We start from the raw sequence: 20,394 nt of genomic DNA on the forward strand, positions 1-20,394 counted from the left end.
TGTCATCAAGGTAAACACCTTTTACCAGGCATGTGTCATGTGGAAAAACACCTCCACCATGCTCCATCGCAGCATGAGCGCGGTGCAGGTGGAAATTCTGCATCATTATGTTCTACAGTTTCCCCTCTAAGCATCAGGGATGACAGAGCGGCTTTTGAAATCCCCTGCCTACCTGTGAATAACACCTCCACACGTTTAAATGTATATCTGTCTATCAGTCACAGACCTCCTCCAGCCGACGCCGCTGCTCCTTCTGCTCCTCGATACGTTTTTGCCTCTCGGCCAGCAGTTGGCGCTTGTGCTCCTCGTTCTGCTGCTGCTCCAGCTGCTGGCGCCGGATCAGCTCCGACCGCTCCTTATTGGCCAGCTGGAGACGCAGGAAGTCCCGCCTCAGAGTGGACTCCCCGGGAATGTTAATGATGGAGCTGTGGGAGAGCCAATCAGAGGAGAGTTAGCGGCAGAATTAAACCTGTATATCTTCCTAGCAGTAGCAGTAGCAGTAGCAGTACTGTAGGTAGCAGCAGTTGTACCTGGGCTCGCCAATGTCCCTTTCTTCGTCCTCTTCCTCACTCCCACTGTACTCGTACTCCGTCTCATCTGGAGGAAACAAACACACGGACTCCAGGTTCATGCGTTTACATGCTGATGTTCTTTCTTTATATAACAGCTGACCCCTCGTGCTTCCTCACCCCTCTCCCCCCTCCTCTTCTTGGTGCGGTCGATGTGGTCCTTCAGCTGGATGCGGACCTGCCGCTCGTTGGGAAGGTCCCTGATGAACGGGTGCTTGAGGAGCTGCTCGGTGCTCGGCCGCTGGCTGTGACTCTTCACCAGACAGCTCTCGATGAAAGACTGGAACTTCTTCGACCTGGAAACACACACGTTAGATACAAGACCAGAGGTGGAGGACGTACTCAGACCCTGTAATTAAGTAAAAGTACCAATAGCCAAATTTAAAAGATGCTCTTTAAAGGCCCTGCATTCAAAATCCTACTAGAAAATCACCAGCAAAATGTAAATTATCCAAAGTAAAAGAACTCGTGTCCTGATGCAGAAAGGCGCTTTCCAGAGTGTTAAATTATGGAGCCACCACGGTCCCGAAAGATGATTTCTTTTTATCATATTCATGACTTATTCTCTTTTAAAACAAGGACTTCAGGGTCTCTCCTGTTCTCCTGTTCTGTTGCAGAACAAGCTTCAAGTTTTACATTTATTTATTATCGGTGACGTGAACACCTGTGTAGGTGTGCAGCATATCTATAATAATAATAATAATCACAATTTATACACTGATCATATGTCTGTAACTGTATGTGATAAAGCCTTTAAAACGTGGTGGAGTGTAAAGTAGCAAAAATGAAAATACTCAAGTACAAGTACCTCAGAATTGTACTCAAGTACTTGAGTAGATACTTAGATACTTTCCACCACTGTACATTGATTTGATTATTTTATAGTAATTTGGTACCAGGCTGAAAAGCTGTTTCACTGAAGAAACCGTCAGAGAAAAACTATTAAAATAACATAAATTTAAAGTGTTGTGCAAAGATATTAAAAGATCTGCAGCATTTCTCTATAAGGCGTCTATTAAAAGGCGAAGGATTTAATTTTCAAAGGAAGATAAAAGTACAAAAATATTTTAACTTCATGAATTAAAGACTAAATTACAATGCTAAGAACAATATACGTTATACATATTAGAGCACACTAAGAAAACTGAAAAATTAACAGTACATAAAATAATGTTTCAAAGTCATTGTAAATAAAGAAAATGAAATGAAAATAATAAGTAATTTTTGAAAAAAAGCTGGTTTTGTATTCACGTTTTTAATTAATTACAACAAACAAAACAAATCTGGACACATACTGTGTATTAGTTAGTTCATGTAAAATATGCAAAACAGAGGTTTTTTTCTCTCTCTCTGAGATTTTCATGCACAACATTAAAACTTAAAAAAATCCTTATAAATCCAGTTTAAGGTCCTCATGTGAGAAAAATCAGTTTTCCAATTTTAAACCAGGTTGCTCATAATCCTTTAAAACTGCACCGTCACGCAAAAAAATGGGTTTAGATTGTGTTTGGAATCAGATTACAGCTGAATGTGGGAAAGTAATCGGTTTACCACAGCGCACGTGAACACACCACAATCACAAAGGGCCAGAGGAGGCAATAACGTGATACTGACACTGGAAAATAACCAGAGAACGGCAGAACGGAGCAGGTGCAGAGGAGAAGTTACTCCCTCAGTGTCAGTGGCTGTTGGACCGTGTGCAAGTGTCTCAGCACTAAGTGACTCACCACTTCTTAGACTTGAGTCTGGGGGCAGGATTTCTGGGGATGAGGAAGAGCGCTCGCATCGGATGCATGTCACACAGAGCTGAGGAGGCGAGAGAGGAAAGAAGAGGGGAGGATAAAGTGAAACGAAAGGGAGGGAAGGAAAAAAATAGAAGAGAGGAGATAAGGGGAGAGGAGAAGGTAAAAGAGGAAGAAGGGAAAGGAAACAAGACAGGAGGAGAGGAAAGGAAGCGAGGACACAAGAGGGAAAGATAGGAAAGAAAAGGAGAGGAGAGGAGAAAGTGAAGAAAACGAAAAGAAAGGAAACAAAACAAGAGGGCAGGAAATGAGAGGATAGGAAAGGAAAGGACACAAAAGGACAGCAGAGGAGAGAGGAGAGGAAATGAGAGGAAGAGGGAAAGGGAAACAAGACAAAACAAGAGGAGAGGAAAGGAAGCAAGGAGACAAGAGAAAAGGAGAGGAAAGGAAAGGAACAAGAGGAGATTAGACAAGAAGAAAGGAGAGCAGAGGAGAGGAAAGAAGAGAAAGAAGGGGAAGGAAAAAAGACAAGAGGAGAGGAAAGGAAGCGAGGAGACGAGGGGAAAGGAAACACGAGAGAAAGGGAAAGTGAGAGTAGAACAAATCAGACACAGAGTTTTAACTTGAAGATAAACTGCACTCTGTGTCGGCTGACAACAGTCTAACAGTCTGATGTTTCACACTTACGTGGTGCTCCCTCCGCCATCTCTATAGCTGTGATACCGAGCGACCACAGATCACTCTGCAGAGAGAGAGAGAGACAGAGAGAGAGAGAGAGAGAGAGAGAGAGAGAGAGAGAGAGTTTCACTGAAAACTTTCACATCCTCAAAAGGTGTTACCGACTCGACACGTCATGTTTTTGGGAGACCGGTCCGCTGGTCAGTGTACGTGTTAAAGGATAAAAATACAGACACAGAAATTACCCATCTGTCCCTGCTGCTGTAGATTTCTGGCTTCATTCTTTTACATTTTATCAACATCATCTCTCTGTTTCTGCTTTTAAATACGATTCATCTGCGTATTTTAGCCAACAAACTATTTAAAGTTGACGTTAATGTTGTGAGATGAACCGAGGGGTTTTCTTGACACGTAAAGCCCCAGAGGGGGGGAGTTAATGGTGTCTTAGCAGAGCAGTGCTCATCCTCCACGGGGACTCATCCTGTCCCCATTACTGCACATCCGTCACACGGCGCTGACTGCAGGAGTGGCTCTGAACGCAGCACGTTCAGGGTTTTCACTCGTCGCTGCGAGGAGACTTCACACGGGTTTGTGCAGTCGTGTGGCGCCGACCACATATTAAATGTCTCCAAAAAAAAAAAAAAAAAAAACACCAGATATGATCCCTGAGACCTTTCAGAGATTTTTTTTTTTTTAAAGGTCAGCTGGTTTTACTTGTTACAGCTACAAACACTTTGACTGTGATTGATGAGAGAAACTGAACTTTGGGAGCTCGACGAAGGCAATCAAAGAAAAACCACCAAAAACTTTTCTTTAACAAATCAGTGCAAATGTTTAGATTTCTCTCCGTGGTGTGTAAAATAACAAAGGGCTCCCTGCAGGTAATGTCAGGACGAATGACGGCTGACGTTGACATTCTGTCGGTTTTCAGTTGTGTTGTTGAGTAACCAAAAATCCAACGTCTCCCGAATGTCTCACGCCAACGCCATCTTGACATATAAAATACAAACATCCTACATCTGCAAAAACGTTCAACATTAATCAACAATTAATCTTTAGCTCTCTGCAGCTTTTAGCCTCTTTTAGCTCATTGTTTTGGTTCTGCAGTTTTACATGTACATAAGTTTAAGGTTAATTTCAAACAGAAATGACAGCTGTCAGCATAAAGTATAGGAAATAAATACACAATAAAATGAATAATAAATTTAAAAAACATTAAAATATATTCCATAATAAAAACACTAGAATTAAAACTATCTTAAGACAAATAAACACTTTCAAAGATGGTAAATTACTTTGTTTTCCTCTGCATTTCATTCAAACACACACTTGAGGTCTACCTTGAAGTCGTATGTGGCGTCGGGGTTCTCATCACAGGCGATGACCTCCGGGGCCATCCAATAAGGCGTCCCGATAAACGTGTTCCTCCGTCCCACCGTACGATCCAGCTGAGCGCTCACTCCAAAGTCGACTGCACGAACACCAATCACAGAATTAATATATTGATGTAATCCGACTATATTCTCATAACTCATAAGATTCGCTGTGTGTGTGTGTGTGTGTGTGTGTGTGTGTGACCGACCTAGTTTAACCTCTGCGTTCTCTGTCAGCAGCACGTTCTGGCCTTTGATGTCCCTGTGGATGACCTTGTGCTGGTGGAGATGGGTCAGACCCTGAAGACAGAGAGAAAAATGTATATGTTCTTTTTCCAGCTGATACCACAAAAGGAAAGGTTTGTTATCCTCCTTTAATCAGAAGAAAATACCCTGTAATACATCACCAATAAAATTAGGATTAAAAAAAGTCATAAAAATACTGTCTATAGTTAATTATACATAAAAAAAATAACCATCATGCAACTCCTTCAGTTGTATTTGATTACCACAAATAACATAAGAGTATTAGCTTTAAAATAAAGGAAACCCCCAGGAGTATGAGTGTTACTGTTAAATATTTATTGCCAATTATCCCTCAAAAATGTTCCTACATATAAACCTATTATCAAGATGTATATTGTATAATATAGTGGATATCTAATTGCTAAAATGAAGGACTAATATAACAGAAAGAATATTCCTCCATGGTATATGGTAATAACAGGAGATGAGTAGCACATGTGTCATTAAAAGAAAACTAAAGAAATAAATGCAAAACTACCTGAAATATAAAGGGTAAAATTTGGGTGTTCCTCAGGGAGAAATCCTGGGTTTTCTTATTGTTGTAAAGTTGTAAAACTATATTAATCTAATAGATTTTATAAAAAAAAATGTAATAATAATATTTAATTTATTTCAGTTTCCGTCCTCACCCTGAGGATCTCCCTGCAGACGTAGGCGATCCACTCCTCCTTCAGAGAGTTCCCTTTGGTGTTTTTGATCAGGTCTGTCACTGAGCCGGCTCCACAGAACTCCATCACCAGCTGCGCACACACACACACACACACACACAATGTTCATGCTTCCTGGCCACCGTACATCCAGATATTATGGGACTCATTATTGTAATTTGAACAGAAATTAAGATAAGGATTATGATTTGGGAACCGTCGTTAAATACGAGTCCTGGGAACGTAGAATGGCTTCATAGATAAATATAATCCTGTGCTTTAAACTACAGGGGGGCTAAAGAGACCCAGCTGACCCCGGTGTAGAGTTAGTCTGACTGTTGGTCATAAACCTCTGAGCTCCGAGATGTACGCACCCACAGCTGGTCATCCATTCCAGGAGGGTTCTTCTTGATGAAGGCTCCATAGTAGGTTGCGATGTTCCTGTGGTGGCTGTACTTCTTTAACATGTTGATCTCTGCTTTAATCTCCTCCTCCTCATCCTGACACACACACACACAGAGACACAGAGACACACACACAGACACACACACACAACACAATGCTAATAAGCAAATTGTGTGCTCAGTGAAATGTAGAATTGAATCCTGCAGCAAATCAGATAAAGAAGAAGAAAGCCCCTCCAGCAGAGTCTACTGAGGACAAACTGCTGCTGCTCAAGTGCCCTGAAGCCAGGCACGCTCAGATACACTCAGTCCCAAGGTGTGTGTGTGTGTGTGGGTACGTACAGATTTATGTAAGTGTGTGTGTGTGTGTGTGTGTGAGTGTGTGTTACTTACTCCTGTGACGTCCATGACCTTGATGGCAGCGAGCTGGCCTGTTTTGACATGGCGACCCTGAAAGTTAAATCGACAGAGACATTGATGAGCATCTAAAACAAAAGTTTTGACAACAACTTAATCATTTAGTCTGCGTGCGTGCGTGCGTGCGTGCGTGCGTTGTCACACACATGCACTTAAATATATCAGTGGTAAAGAAACACTCCTCTTGCAAACTGACACACAGCACAAACGCCTTTATAAAATGCCTCCATTAATTTCCTGAGATACGACATAAAGAAATGTTGATTATCTTTATTCATGAGTTCTTCAGAACTGTGCACGTATGTGTGCACATATATAACAGTTCTAATAGCTTGTAATCAATCATTAACAGGTTCTAGTTGCACAGCAAACTGGTATTTACACCCTGAGAACTGGATGTATTAAACATATTCACAAAACAGGCTGAAAGAAAGCAAATAAGAAAAGAAGAGCCTGAAATGATTAGTGTCGATGCTTCCAGTAAATGAGGTAATTAGACGCAAAAATTAGGTAATAAGATAATTGTTTCCTATCAGTGATTAACTGCTGTATGACAAACAACAGGCGATCCGTCTCAAGACACACAAGGGAGGAGAAAAACTGCAGTTGCAGTTCTGCAGTGACTAGACATTATTTTGCAACCGTTGACCTGAAATGCACCAGATTTAACTCTCAAACTGAAACCACAGTCCTGCCTTCACTGAGCGGCTCTCTGTGTGCTGACACGTTCCATCATCTGCTGCAAAACATCCGTCACAGCGAAAGGTAAAAGGTCGAAATGAAGGTTTAATATTAATCAGGGAAAGACTGATGTAAATTTAAGGCTGTGTGTGTGTTTAGATTCAGCTCTGATGTTGAAATGAATCACGGCTGCATCCACTACTGTGTCACGTGACTGCAAACCAAACTATGCTGTAGTGAAACCACACTGCTTCTCTTTCTTTCTTTAAATACAACCACAGAGAATAATGTACAACAGCTGGGTGACGTGACGTGACACAGCCGATATCACGGTTTCATGTGACGGAGGTCAGCGCAGACGAGAAGATCGATTCCCACCTTGAAAGCTGAAATCGATTGCGATCACCTATTAATGATGATTAGCTCCACAGGCTGTCTTAAAAACAACAGATCACATGTTAAACGCCCCTCCTGCTTATGAACCCTGCAGAACTCTACGTACGAAACTGCAGCTCTTATATTTCCTCCCATGTTTCCTGCTCTTTAATCTGTCGTCAGTCTTTTCAGTTTGTTTTGATGTTTAAGTGCTTCTCTGTCTTTGTAATCGTCTGGTCCCAGACCTCTGAAGCGCCACCCACATCTCCTGTTTCTGAGCTGATCTGAGCTTTTGTAGGCGGGACTGAGAACAAGGGACGCCATCTTTTTGTTGTAGGAAAAAAAAAAAAAAAAAACACTGACAGGAAAACCAGTGACACGTAGATTAGACGTCTGCAGCCTCACAGCTTTGTTAGACTGTGTTTTTTTCTGATTCGCGGGACGACATAATCTGTCTGTGGCTCGCCAAAACCGTTACTAATCACGTCAGAAAAATAAAATCTGATGTCACAACGCTACGGTTTTAGATGTGGTTGAGGGTTAGGCACAAAAACAACTTAGCTAGGTCCAGGGAAACATCACGGTTAGGGAACCTTCATCACCATGGTTAACATTAGGGATAGATCATGGTTCTAGTAAAAACAAAAACAAAACAGCGCTGACTCACAGTTGGAAACAGAAAACGAAAAGTACAACACCCACTACAGATTAATTAGGGCCGACTACACCCGCCAAAATAAAACTCCAAAAATCCAATCTGATTATCAGGCTCCAACTTACAATTTACTTTCCTGTGTTTGCTTGTCACCTGAACACATCATGTTCAACTGTCCTGTAAACACACGTCACGTTATGCAAATGAGCCGGTGACTAGTTGCAGCTCTCTTTAATCTGATTTATTTCTACAAGCCTGAACAAATAAAAACCAACAAAATATTTTCCTATTTTCCTTTTCCTATGTGCTACCCCTCAGATTTTTCTTGCGACCTGTTGGAGGGGTCTCGACCCGCAGGTTGGAAACCAGCGCTGTACAGAGGTTGAAACTGTAACTGAGGAAGCTGAATCTAAAGTCTGAAGACGGTATCACAGCTGTAAGAGCGAGAAAGTGGAAATTCAACCCCCCCCCCATCACACACACACACACACACACACACACACACACACACACACACACACACACACACACACACACACACAGACACCACTTCCTCACAGTAACCTAGCAACAAGCCTGGCAGGTTGTTTAGTGAGGGCGACGAATGGGGGGTTGGAGGAGGCAAAGTGACGGCGGAGTGCGTTTGTGTGTGTGTGTGTGTGTGTGTGTGTGTCGGAGCAGAGGCCATGATATTTCACACTCTGGGTCACTTGCACATGTGAGTCGCTCAGATTCACACGCACACACATGCACACACACACACACACACACACACACACAGTGTCTTGGTTACTCGGTGTTGCATCAGACACTGACTGTATCAGAGAGGCTGAAACCACCTCAGAGTGCGGAAAGTCTCTTGTTCTTTCTTTCACATCTGTCTCTCTCTCTCTCTCTCTCTCTCCCTCTCTGTCTTTCATCTTTTATTTTTTTTTCCTGTGTAATATCACTCATTCCCTCTGTTTCTCTCTCATCATTCATCTCTCAGTCACGGTGCAGCGGCAGTTTTCGGGGGAAGGTGGGAGAAGATCAGGTCTGAGACAAAAACAAGGACGCACAGAAAACCGTCTTTCATTTTGTGCTCAATCAAACACTGTTGTCAAACTCACTCTGCGTTCACCACAGTGATTATAAAAGTGTAAAGACGGAGAAACTATTAACCGGAGTGATGGCAGACGGCGTATTGGAGCCACATCGAGGGGAAAAATAAAGAAATAAATATAAATAAAGTCGTAATTTTGAGAATAAGATCATAATATTTCAAGGAAAAAGTCACAATATTACAGGAATAAAGTCGTAATTTTATGAGAAAAAAAAAGTTGTAATGTTCAAGAATAAAGTCGGAATATTAAGAGAATTAAAAATGTAAAATTACAAGGGCTGCTGTTTGTCTGACTAACAACAGAATCGACTCAGTTTCTTCACAATCTTTTCAATGTCCTGATGATGATGATGATGATGATGATGATGATAAAGAACCACTTTATTCTCAAAATTTGAGATTTTTCCCCCCTAATACTCTCACTGTGTCTGATGATTCGATTACGTGACAGACGACACATCAGACCTCGACCAATCGCAGCTCACTGTTATTTACAGTGTGTGTGACAGTCACGCTGACGGTGAGTCATAAGTTACCGAGGACTTCGCTGTCTCGGATGACAGAATGTTAAACCGGGGTTAAACTGGAACCGTTGGCGCTGACTGGGAGGTGAAGGTGGACTCAGACACACTGTGAGTAAAGGAGGGTCAACATTATGAGCTGGAATTAAATAAATATAAAGAGCCTGACCCGAGGGTGAGAGTCCAACAGTTACAGACTCGCTCTCTCTGGTGAAACTACACTTGATTGGCTCTGGACGGACTGCTGAGCCAGAAAAGAACATTTAAATAAAATACCAAATTTCACATTTTTATTATTTCTATTTCTTCTGCACTAACTGCTCTTCACTGGCTTCTGTAACTTACTGCATCATTAACCTGTCAGGCCGTTCCTGCGGGTTTACTGTCCACATTCATAAGATAAATGAGCATCTACGGCGCTGGATATTAAGATTTGAACTTCTGAAGCTTAAAACTAAGTTCATTTATTAGCTTAAAAGTACAAGTGTTTGAAGTTTTACCAGCAAGGCAGCGTGTGTCCTTAGTGTCCAGCTACACTCTCTTCTAATAACATGCTGATATCGAGAAGGAATATGTTGTATCACCTTAGTTTAGATAGTTTGCTAATTAGCACTGAGTACATCTTTGCAGGTATTGAAATACATTTTCTAGTCGATGATGAAACGAACGGTTTTTACGTTTCATCCTCTGAGGAGCACGAATGTCCGGATCAAATTTCATGGCGATGATGATCCATTCAGTAACTGTCAAGATTTATAATGAAAACTTAACATGCTAACTTCGTGTTGGCACTGAAGAAAAAAGTCCGGGACCTGGATTCATCCTCTGGGGATCACCAGAAGACAGACAGATCCACATGCAGCACCTACAATGTTCAGGCCTTCTGGTTTTTATTACAGGTATAGTGATCTTTAAGATGAAGCTTGCCACAGGTTGTAGATATTTGCTGCTTCCATGGTTTTACTTACTGACTTTCATGAATAAAAGTCACAACCAGGTGTTTTAGTTCGAGATTTGTGGGGAATCTGGGATTCACTCAGCAGTGTTATAATCCAGATAACTCAGTAAACCCGGTGCTTGGACGTCAGGTTAAGTGTGTGAAGTGCTGCTGTGACTGAAGGACAAACGGCAGCGATCCACCGCGATGAAGCAATAAAAGGCGAGGCAGATAAACCAGGGGAGATGAGAGGAGGAGATACCGTCTCAGAGAGGCTCTTTGTTTTGCTATCGCTCTTCCTCCGACACTGATGGCCGGCCAAACAGTCTCCCAGAGGTGACACCGGGCTCCCAATGTGTGTTTGTGTGTGTGCGTGTGACAGAGAGAGATTATGGCCATGAGGAGGCTGTATTAAAACAGGAGCTGAATCCTCTCACACACACACACACACACACACACACACAGCGAGAGAGAGAGAGATAAAGACGGCGGCAGAGCGAGAGGAGAGGGAAGTGGCAGGTGAGGAGGAGGTTTGACTGGAGATAGAAAAGGGCGTAATATCCTTTAGAGGCAGCCTGAGGCGTAGAAACACACCTCGAGCCCCGTGTTCAGACAAGCCTCACATTCCTCACCTGAACACAAGCCCTGACACATTAAGACTGAGACAGAAACAAACACGCTGAGTTTCCAGCCCTGGACTGTAATATCACAGCTGCACTGGAAACAGCAGATCTGGGACAGTTTTCAGTGTCTGATTATGACAGAAACGCAGGAAGTGACTGTAAAAGGATTAGAAAAAAACGTCATACATGCTGTTGCTCCCGTTTATAAAGAGGCTGTTATCATTTTAAAAACCAGTAGTTGGTGCATTAGAGGCTCAATAGAAAATGGAAAAGTGTTTTAGCAGCACATTCATCTGCACATAAAAGCTGGAGCATTAAAACCTGATTTCTTGTGCTATATTTTTAAATTGCTGTTGCAGAAAACTGGGGTTTAATGCCAGGAAGTGAGATCCCAGTATTCCCAAGAATTTTCAGGGTAAAACACTGGCATGAATCCCGCCATTCTCAGCATGTGTGTGCTTGTGTTGTCTGCGTGTTAGCAAAATGACAAATGCACCAAAGAGGCCTGCTCCAAACCTGACTTTCGCTGCTATGCAAACGTCATAGCAGCAGTTTTCCTCCAGTTACTTTTCATGCAAAAAAAAAAAATGGCAGTTCACAGTTGTGTGCTGTGTGACAAGAAGGTTTTTCTAGTGTATGCATGAAGTGAGCTGGTGTCTGTTGAGGCTGTTATCAGGGCACGTCTGAAGGCAGACACTCAGTGGTGGGGTGATAATCCTCCTGCTATAGAGGGAAAATGGAGATAACGGCGTCAGACAGTCTGTCCTGGAAGGTTTTCATGGTGTTGCATGACTTTGTTTCAGGAAGTTACAAAAATCATCAGACGCAGCTACAACTACAAGCTGCTTCATCAACCTCCCGGGCCTCCATCAGAGAGCAGTGGTCAACAGGTGGAGCGTTAACAGCACAAGACAGCCTGTGAAAGCTACAACAGATTGAAGTTCCCGTGTCTCAGAGCTCCACAACAACAACAACAACAACAACACACAGTAATGGCCGCATGTGATGAGTTTTCCTTCCCTGCTAATAACCTCAGGTCAGCGCTGTGAAGATGCTCTGACGCTTCCATGGATGAATCCAGCTCCCTGATCTTTTTTCTTCAGTGTTTTAAATCTTGACATCTACTGAATAGATCACCATGAAATTGAAATGTGATCCTGACAACTCGCAGATGTTGTCGTTTTTGCACATCTGTATGCGTGTTCACAAGAGAACAACACCACATACGAAAAAAAAATAACACTTCTCTGTAGCTCTGTGTTGAAATTCAAACCTCATTTATAATGACAAACGCCTGTTTTTCTAAGGGGAAGAATGCATCATGCCTGAGAAATGACAATTTTTAAAATAATGGAAAAACACTGAACCCTAAAAAGCAAAAGGCTGCGACAGAGAGAAAAACACCAGATTCAGATTTTTTCCTTTTCTTCTTCTATGGAGCGGTGAGTTCGCATTCTGAGCTACATCAAACATTTCCGTTAACGTCGTGTTTGCAGCTGATTGAGAATAAAAGCCGCCCAGCTGCCGGGCCTCTGAAGGAAATGAGACAGGAATGAGGAAGGACACATTGCTGCAGGGCTCTTGAACCTGATCTTGTGCCTCTGCACGGTCTCACCTCAACGCCTCCAGCAGAGACGTCAATTTATGGCGAGGTTTTCGACACGTGAACACCAGTTAAATGTGTCTCACTTTCATTATATACCTGAAGCTATCATGTTTACATTCATACATAAAAGAAAGATATTACAAATCACGTACTGTATTTTCTCTATTTCAGATAGTCTGAACTAATTGACAGGAGCAGAGGAAAGCTGCAGCGAGACGGATCAGAGATATTCAAAGCAGCAGGTTGAAGAAGCCTCTGAGTTTGGATCAATATAACAAGTTGAATTAACTCCACTTTGTGAACGCTGATTCACTGACTAATCAAATCCAGAAAGACTCTCAGCGAGTTAGCACCGCCTCCTCATTGGATGAAGGTTGGGGCTTTTACACACCTGAGTGTGATGGAAAGGTCACGTGTGCTTCACCAGCTGCACATGTGCTGATTAGCACGACATCAGATCCTAAACTTACTCTCTGGATATCGGCAGCAGCAGCTAAATGCATCAAACCTGCAGTGCATCTTTCACGCTTTATCGCTCTCTAAGAAGTCACAGTCTTCCACCATCATTCAGATATTTCTTTTTTATTGCTCGCTCACTCTCTGTAACTGTGAAAGATTACTAAAAAAACTGGGAGCCAGGAGGGGAGGCGTGAGCGGCCCCCGAGTGTAGAGAAACGATTTGAAAGCTGCTGGAAAACGTTGGCAGGGAGAATGAATGAAAAATATTCTGCTCTGGGTCAAGAAAAAGTCACAACGACGGAAAGTAACCGAGTATTTTCACTCCAGTGCTGCAGCTTCTGGACGACTTTCTGCTTGTGCTTCTACTCTTTGTAGCAATTTCCCAGAAATCAGCACATTATTGCAATTTCTTATTACGTTTTCCTGGAAGGAATGATGTAACTTGGCACTAATTATAGAGAAAATGGAGACACTTCACATTAATTAATTCTAATTCATTTCTATCTTAGCCCTGAGAGGGTCAGCTGAAGTGCAAGAACGTAGAAAACCTTGAATATTTACACAGATTTCTGCCTGTTCTTCCTGTTATTTAAATATCTTTTATTTATGTAGGACAGTATTAATCAAACAATAGGCTCAATCCCGATTATTTATATTCATAATTACTGCAGTTTTTTGATCTGGAGTTGTTCCTATAGTGGCTCTCCTTTGCGCTCCTCGTTTGCCATTTTCTAGTTTTCCTGCCCCAGTTTGCTGCTGCTCTTAGAGGCTGTAACGAAATCAGTGACTGTATCTTTTAAAAGTGGATTTTTCTTTTTTCAGTCCAAGATCTTAATTTACCCACCATGCTCAGTGATCGACCTCAGCGTGTATTCATTTTGTTCTATCAATCATCTTGGCAAAGGAGGCGTCACCTCGTAGAGACAGCGGATCAATACCGAACATCCAGCAGACAGAACGAGTGTGTCGAGGCTCTGTGTGCATCAGCAGACGTGCGAGTGTGTTAATTGCTTTCAAAATGAGAGAATCACAAACACAGGAACACACACACACACAAGGGCTCTCGGCTGTGTTGCTACAGTCTGCGTGGGCGTCTTCCGGTCGCCCGACAAAAGGAGAAAGTCGGTAGAAACTTCACTTTTTGCCCCAAAAGTTTGGATGTTGTCGACTCTGTGAGCTCGTGTCGGGATCAGGAGGAGAAGAGGATGAGGTGACTCCCCGCTGAGTGAGTCACCAAATCCCAAATCACACTAGCAGCAGACACTTACAGGCCAAAACACATTATCTTATCCCTGAAATGCACAGGGTCAGACAGCAAGTGTTTCTAAGGGGTTTATTAATGGGCTGAGTCATGACAGGTAAAGGGTTATTTACAGGATTATTAAGGAATTATCCCAAATGTTTCCAGCAATTTTCAAAACCAGAGAAATCCATAATTTGAACGCTCTGTTTGATTCGGTTGCCTGTCAATGACGTCATATCACCTTTGTGCATGTGTCAGCAAATTAACGTTTTATCCAGTTTTAAATCACATTTTTAAGATGTATTTTTTACATTTTGGTCAGTTTTAACATGATATTTTAACCAGATGAAGGATTTTAATCATTGAACGTCTGAATCTTAAGTTATCAGAGAAACAAGCTCGGCTCACATTCCCTCTGAGACACAGATGAATCACGTATTTTTTAAGGTGAAACGGTTTTATTCATTGTTTTTTACTGGTTTTAATCCCCTGCTCTGTTTGTTTTGGAGAGGATGAGACCGCTGTGGGAAATTCAAGCAGCACAAAAAGCTCCTGAATGACTCACACTGAAGGAATCCTAACCGGGAGAAGCTGACATACTGACGGCAGCGGTGGTGAAGACAACAACTCCCATGATCCCACACGTCACCATGACGTCACCAAATGTTGTCACCAAATGTCGTCTTCTGTCTTTTGTCCTGTTTCATCTGAATGTCAGATGGTTAAAATGACAGCTACGGACTTAATCAGCTGCAGCTAATTAACCTTAATTCTGTAGCAGCTAAAATGAAAAGTAATGTGCTCAGCCAAAGATTGTTTATGAGTGAAGACACATCACTCTGTAACACCGCTGTACAACCAACAGGTAACTGGGTGTTTTTGTAGTTCAACAGAAGTTAGTCCCAGTTAATTTTTTTAACGAACATTTCGTATATTCTGCCTCACGCCTGATTATCAGGCTGTTTGTGCAGGCTGTAAAAGTTTCTGATCAATTCTGAGGCGACAAAAAGGTGATCAGACATCTTTGAGTTGAGCCTTTGTTAGATTTGATACGATTATTATTATAAAATAGTCTCTGTTCCTCACTCCCTGAACGCTTTCATTATATGATGAAGGGGATTCATGTGCGAGATGCTGCAGTGCATCATATAAATATGAGCTTGTTTTGGCTTCACGCTCATACACGGCAGCGTGGGAGTTAAAGATTATAAAGTCTTACCTTGTAGACCTGCCCATAGGTTCCATTTCCAACCAGTTCCACCAGCTCAAAGATACCAGCTGGGTCCTGAGAGAGAGAAGGTAGAGAAGAAGAGAGGAGAGGTTAGAGGAGAGAGAGAGAGAGAGAGAGAGAGAGAGAGAGAGAGAGAGAGAGAGATAGAGAGAGAGAGGTAGAGAGAGAGAGAGAGAGAGGTAGAGAGAGGTAGAGAGAGATGAATGAGGAGGAGACAGTGAGGAGAGAGAATGGGGACAAAATGGAAAAGTTATTCAAGGGGAACATAACTCTGACTAAAGTGGGCACAAGATGGATGTTGGTATTTAATGTGGAATTTGACCTTCACTCTCTCACACACACACACACACACACACACACACACACACACACACACACAGACTGCATACCTGTGGTATTACCTTGTAAAAGCCTTTCTATATCACCACACTGCACTGACACGACCAGGTTACGGTCGTCTTTCTGCAGTAATCTGATTTCTTTATCTTCATACAAACAAGAAATCTCAGTTTAGAAAAATCTGAATTCTGTAGAAAACTTTCTGGACACATGACGACGTAACCAGGTTTCAGAGACGTCAACTCGTTTCAGAACAATCAAAAGAGTTGCAGTACGATGGAGGTTAGTGTGGATTAAAACTGCAGCTGAGTTTAGTTGTGTATCGGTCTAAAATCCTTCATTATGCAGAGAGCAACCATTGACAAAGACCAAGGAAAAGCCCACACAGGATAACTGTGGCCGGATCAAGGCCAGCAGGCAAATTCAAACACACACACATACAGGTAAAAACACACACATAGCTACACACAGCCACACACAAACACACACATAGCTACACACAGCCACACACACACAACTACACACAAACAGACACATGAGATAATCTTATCTCCAGGCTGATTAAAATACACTAAACCTCCCAAAACACAGATCTTGATCTTGAAGCATACCTGTGTGTGTTAGGTATTAGCATGCGTGTGTGTGTGTGTGTGTGCGTGTGTGTGTGTCTATTAACGTACAGTAGGCCACAGGAGAGCGTTGGGACTATTAGAGTGGAGCCTCCTGAAGGGGATTAGCTTAAAAAGCAGCATTTCTTTTCACTCAAGGTCAAACAGAAGCACATCTAATCCTGAAGGACTGAGACTCACGTGCACACACACATGCACACACACACACCTGTACATGCCTGTTACAGCTCTTACCAACTGTGGGGCCACATGCAAAAGAAAAACACCAGTCAAGAGAAAAGGAGGCTAATGGAAGCTGGCCCACCTGCAACTTGCTAGCGGCTAGGTGGCTAATAAGATTTCCCACTGCACAAATTTGTCCCCAAAAGCATGAATATGAAACCGTGTGAGTCAGCTCCAGTTTTATACTAGACAGTAAAACATCCTGGGTGGTTTTAAATAACAAAAAGCTGTCAAGCTGAGACGTACAGTAGGAACTACTTAAAGTAAATTTGAAATGTAATTTATTTCAAAATCTGACTTCACGGAAACTGATAAAAATGTTTTTCCAAGGTTGCTGGAGTTCTACCACCATCATCCGCCATTTTTCCACCTTTTCTTCACACCTTTCTGAACTATTGCAAATGTATGCTAAGATTTAACTAATTAAAACACTTGGTTAAGGTTTGGGAGTGATTTTTAAAAAGCTGAATGTTCATTTTCAGGTACGTTACATCCAACGCTGGCACTGAAAGTCGACGCTGAACATCAGCTGTTGTGCAAAATCGTTCAATATGGATGTACAGTAATTCCTCCAATTGGTTCTGAGGGACTAAAGTGTCTGTTAACACCTACAGCCGACGGCTCAACACAAGGTGTCATTTCAACTGAGCATTTTCCTGTTGTAAAGTCCATGCAGCTAAATTTACATCTCGCAGACGGTCACAGATGCATAAACTATGACTTTTCGGTTTTTAACCTGTGAGGACAGACTCTCAGAAACCGAAGAGTTCAGACAGTTTTACTGGTTAAATCCTGGATGTTATGCTTCAGTTCTGAGCCTCTGTACCTACAGCAGCTTTGCACATACAATATTTGGATGCAGTGGATAATCCTAATAAGCATTTTGGACACTCAGGATCATCTCCAAATCAGTGATGTGGACAGTATGACAAAACTACTGGCGTGTTTACAACCGGTGAAGTCACGTCACTGGTGGTCCTGACCTGTTGGACTCTCAGCAGGGAGGGTATGACCACGACCACGCCGTACATACAACTGTTTTCTTAAGGAGAGTATTAAAAAAAGAATTCCCTCCTCCTCCTGAATGGATTCCATGTTGTCTGAAAAGGACATGGGCTAACAGAGAATAACAAGGCCGTGACCTCTGTGTCCTCATCTGGAGCTCTGTCAAGACTCCAACGGATATTAATACCATCCCTGGCCAGAGCTATCAGAGGAATACACCCTCAGTGTCTGACATATTTCAGAATAGAGTCTGTCGGCGTGGAGGATGAGGACTTCAGCCCTGATGGGAGGTACAGTGAGAGGAGGAGGTGGGTGTGTGTGTGTGGGGGGGGTAAATAGGGAAGGTGAAGATGGGTCAAACTACATGAGCAACGAGATCATTTGGGAGGTGACGCTCTGCAGAAACAGGAAGTGTGTGTGTGTGTGTATGTATGTGTGCTTGCGACAGGCTTTGCGTCACGCTGAAATGCTTCCCCACAGCTCTCTCAGCTCCATCCTTGGTGACCTAATTTCTAGTCGTCATGCCACTAAGGGAGAGAGCAAGGATTCACATTTTTACGAGAACATGCACATCTCTCCTGATCCTTCTCTCTCTGTCTGTCTTTCTTTGTCCTACAGTGTTAAAGTGTATCTGTATCTCTGACACACACACACACACACACACACACACACACACACACAGAGACATGCAGTCCCACCCGGTCGATCATGCCCAGACTTGATTGTTGCTCTGCAGGTACAACTGTGTTGCATAAGCAGCAGGCAAAAGGAGGAGACAAGAAAGAACAGCTGTGCAGAATACCACACACACACACACACACACACACACACACACACACCAAGTGACATGTGGTATCTATAGTTCATCTTGAACTGAGCACATGTTAAATCCAAATATGAATTTTAACTTTATATTTCTGTGAATGTATCATCTGCCTCTCGCTCTCTCTCTCTGTCACTCACACTCACTCACTCACACACACACACACACACACATTCCTGCATGGTCTCCTTCTGTACACCTCCTATCGATGCGGACGCGCACGTGCACGCATACAGACACACAAACAGCCACTGCTATGCAATGCTGCTGTCGCCACAACATCACGAAATGGCGGAACTCGCTCCTGTTGCGGTTATCATCGCTGTTATTCACGGTGTGTGCGAGTGCGCGCGCGCGCGCGTCTGTAACTGCTGCATCAGTGTGTGTGTGTGTGTGTGTGTGTGAATCTGTCAGTGAGCAGGCAGCTTAACATCTGCCCCACATAGTACAGACAGCGGCCTCTATTATGCCGTCTGACGCACGCGCATCGGGATGTGTGCACGCGCACAGCGGCAGCAGCAGCAGTAGCTCAGGGCCTCATTACATCACGTCCCAATTGTTAAGAAAAAAAAAACATCAACAACAAACAACAACAGGAGTGTCGGTGGGAGGCCACATGATCCCACACTCTGCTTTCCGACCTGATTTCCTCAATCACTGCCCGCCGTGCACGAGCACTACAGCCCACACACACACACACACACACACACACACACACACACACACACACACACACACACACACACACACACACTTACAAGCTACCGTACATACGCGTGCACGCACACCACCGAGCGGGAGGCAGCAAAAGCAGAGGAAGACCAGGGAGACGCATCCTTGCGCGGTGGTTGGAGAGGAGAGAGCGGGTGAGGGATGGAGAGGGGAGGGGAGGAAAGAAAGGGGGGGGTTGCCGGGGTGGACAGGTGCTCAACAGCTCCACACGCACGCGCGCACACAGACAGCGACACCACATGCACGTGCACACACACAGGGAGACATTTACCCGTAGTGCAGACAGGTCTATCTCGTCCAGACTCCGCGCAGGGGAGTCGCTCGCCATGGTTCTCTCGGTAGATACGGGACTCAAGATGGAAGCTTCCTCAACGACCATCGACCGAGAGGTGCAGAGCGGCGGGGATGAACTCACACTCCTCTAAAATAAATAAATCCCCCCACCCACCCCCAAAAAAAAAAATCCCCGGAAATGCTTGTGCAGGCGATGCCTTCAGGGGAGCAGAAAGGAGCGCTCCAGGAGGGGAGAGAAGACGGAGGAGGAGCGCAGGAGGGAGGCGATGTGCGCGGGGCTCCAGGTGCTACATGCTGCTCGGCGCCGTGAATCCGGTGAATCCGGTGCTACATGCCTCCACCTCAATCACCATCAATCTGTACAGGAGAGGAGCGGAGCGGGGGTGACACGCGCGCACAGAGATAGAGAGAGACTGACAGACACTGCACAGAGAGAGAGAGAGAGAGAGAGGGAGAGAGATAGAGAGAGAGAGAAGCACAGCAGCCGGGGCGCGCTGACAGCGAACACACTCCGTCCGTACGTCCGTCTGTGTGGCGGAACAGCAGCGCGCTTCCCGGGAGTGGCCTGTGAGGAGGCTGCGCTACAGACAGAGACGCCCACAATGTTACACACACACATATATACAAACACACGCACGTATATACACATACACACACACACCTCCACCTCCAGTGTAACAACAATCACATCTACACAGCTGTCTGTTCCTGTATGGCAGCTTATTAAAGATAAAACTAAGTGGTAATCAATTAAGAGCCTGAGCTGAAGCTGCAGGTCACA

At 43.6% G+C, this 20,394-nt stretch overlaps 1 protein-coding gene across 1 annotated transcript in view; it reads right to left on the reverse strand.

The window, feature by feature from the left end:
* LOC111238328 (TRAF2 and NCK-interacting protein kinase-like) overlaps positions 1–20,120 on the reverse strand; it is a 47,116-nt gene extending 26,996 nt beyond the window's left edge. Inside the window, exons 1-12 of the mRNA XM_022767767.1 lie at positions 19,591–20,120; positions 15,558–15,623; positions 6,113–6,169; positions 5,690–5,815; positions 5,298–5,408; positions 4,572–4,662; positions 4,330–4,460; positions 2,999–3,053; positions 2,297–2,375; positions 690–865; positions 531–597; positions 227–425 (exon numbers count right to left, since the gene is read on the reverse strand). Coding sequence (XP_022623488.1) covers positions 227–425; positions 531–597; positions 690–865; positions 2,297–2,375; positions 2,999–3,053; positions 4,330–4,460; positions 4,572–4,662; positions 5,298–5,408; positions 5,690–5,815; positions 6,113–6,169; positions 15,558–15,623; positions 19,591–19,698 — 1,266 coding nt within the window. The 5' untranslated portion in view covers positions 19,699–20,120. The remainder of the gene's footprint in view (positions 1–226; positions 426–530; positions 598–689; positions 866–2,296; positions 2,376–2,998; positions 3,054–4,329; positions 4,461–4,571; positions 4,663–5,297; positions 5,409–5,689; positions 5,816–6,112; positions 6,170–15,557; positions 15,624–19,590) is intronic.
* Between the last annotated feature and the right edge of the window lie 274 nt (positions 20,121–20,394).

Source organism: Seriola dumerili, unplaced genomic scaffold (genome assembly GCF_002260705.1).
Source record: "Seriola dumerili isolate Sdu_G_001 unplaced genomic scaffold, Sdu_1.0 BDQW01001298.1, whole genome shotgun sequence".
In the NCBI taxonomy this organism is placed as follows: domain Eukaryota; kingdom Metazoa; phylum Chordata; class Actinopteri; order Carangiformes; family Carangidae; genus Seriola; species Seriola dumerili.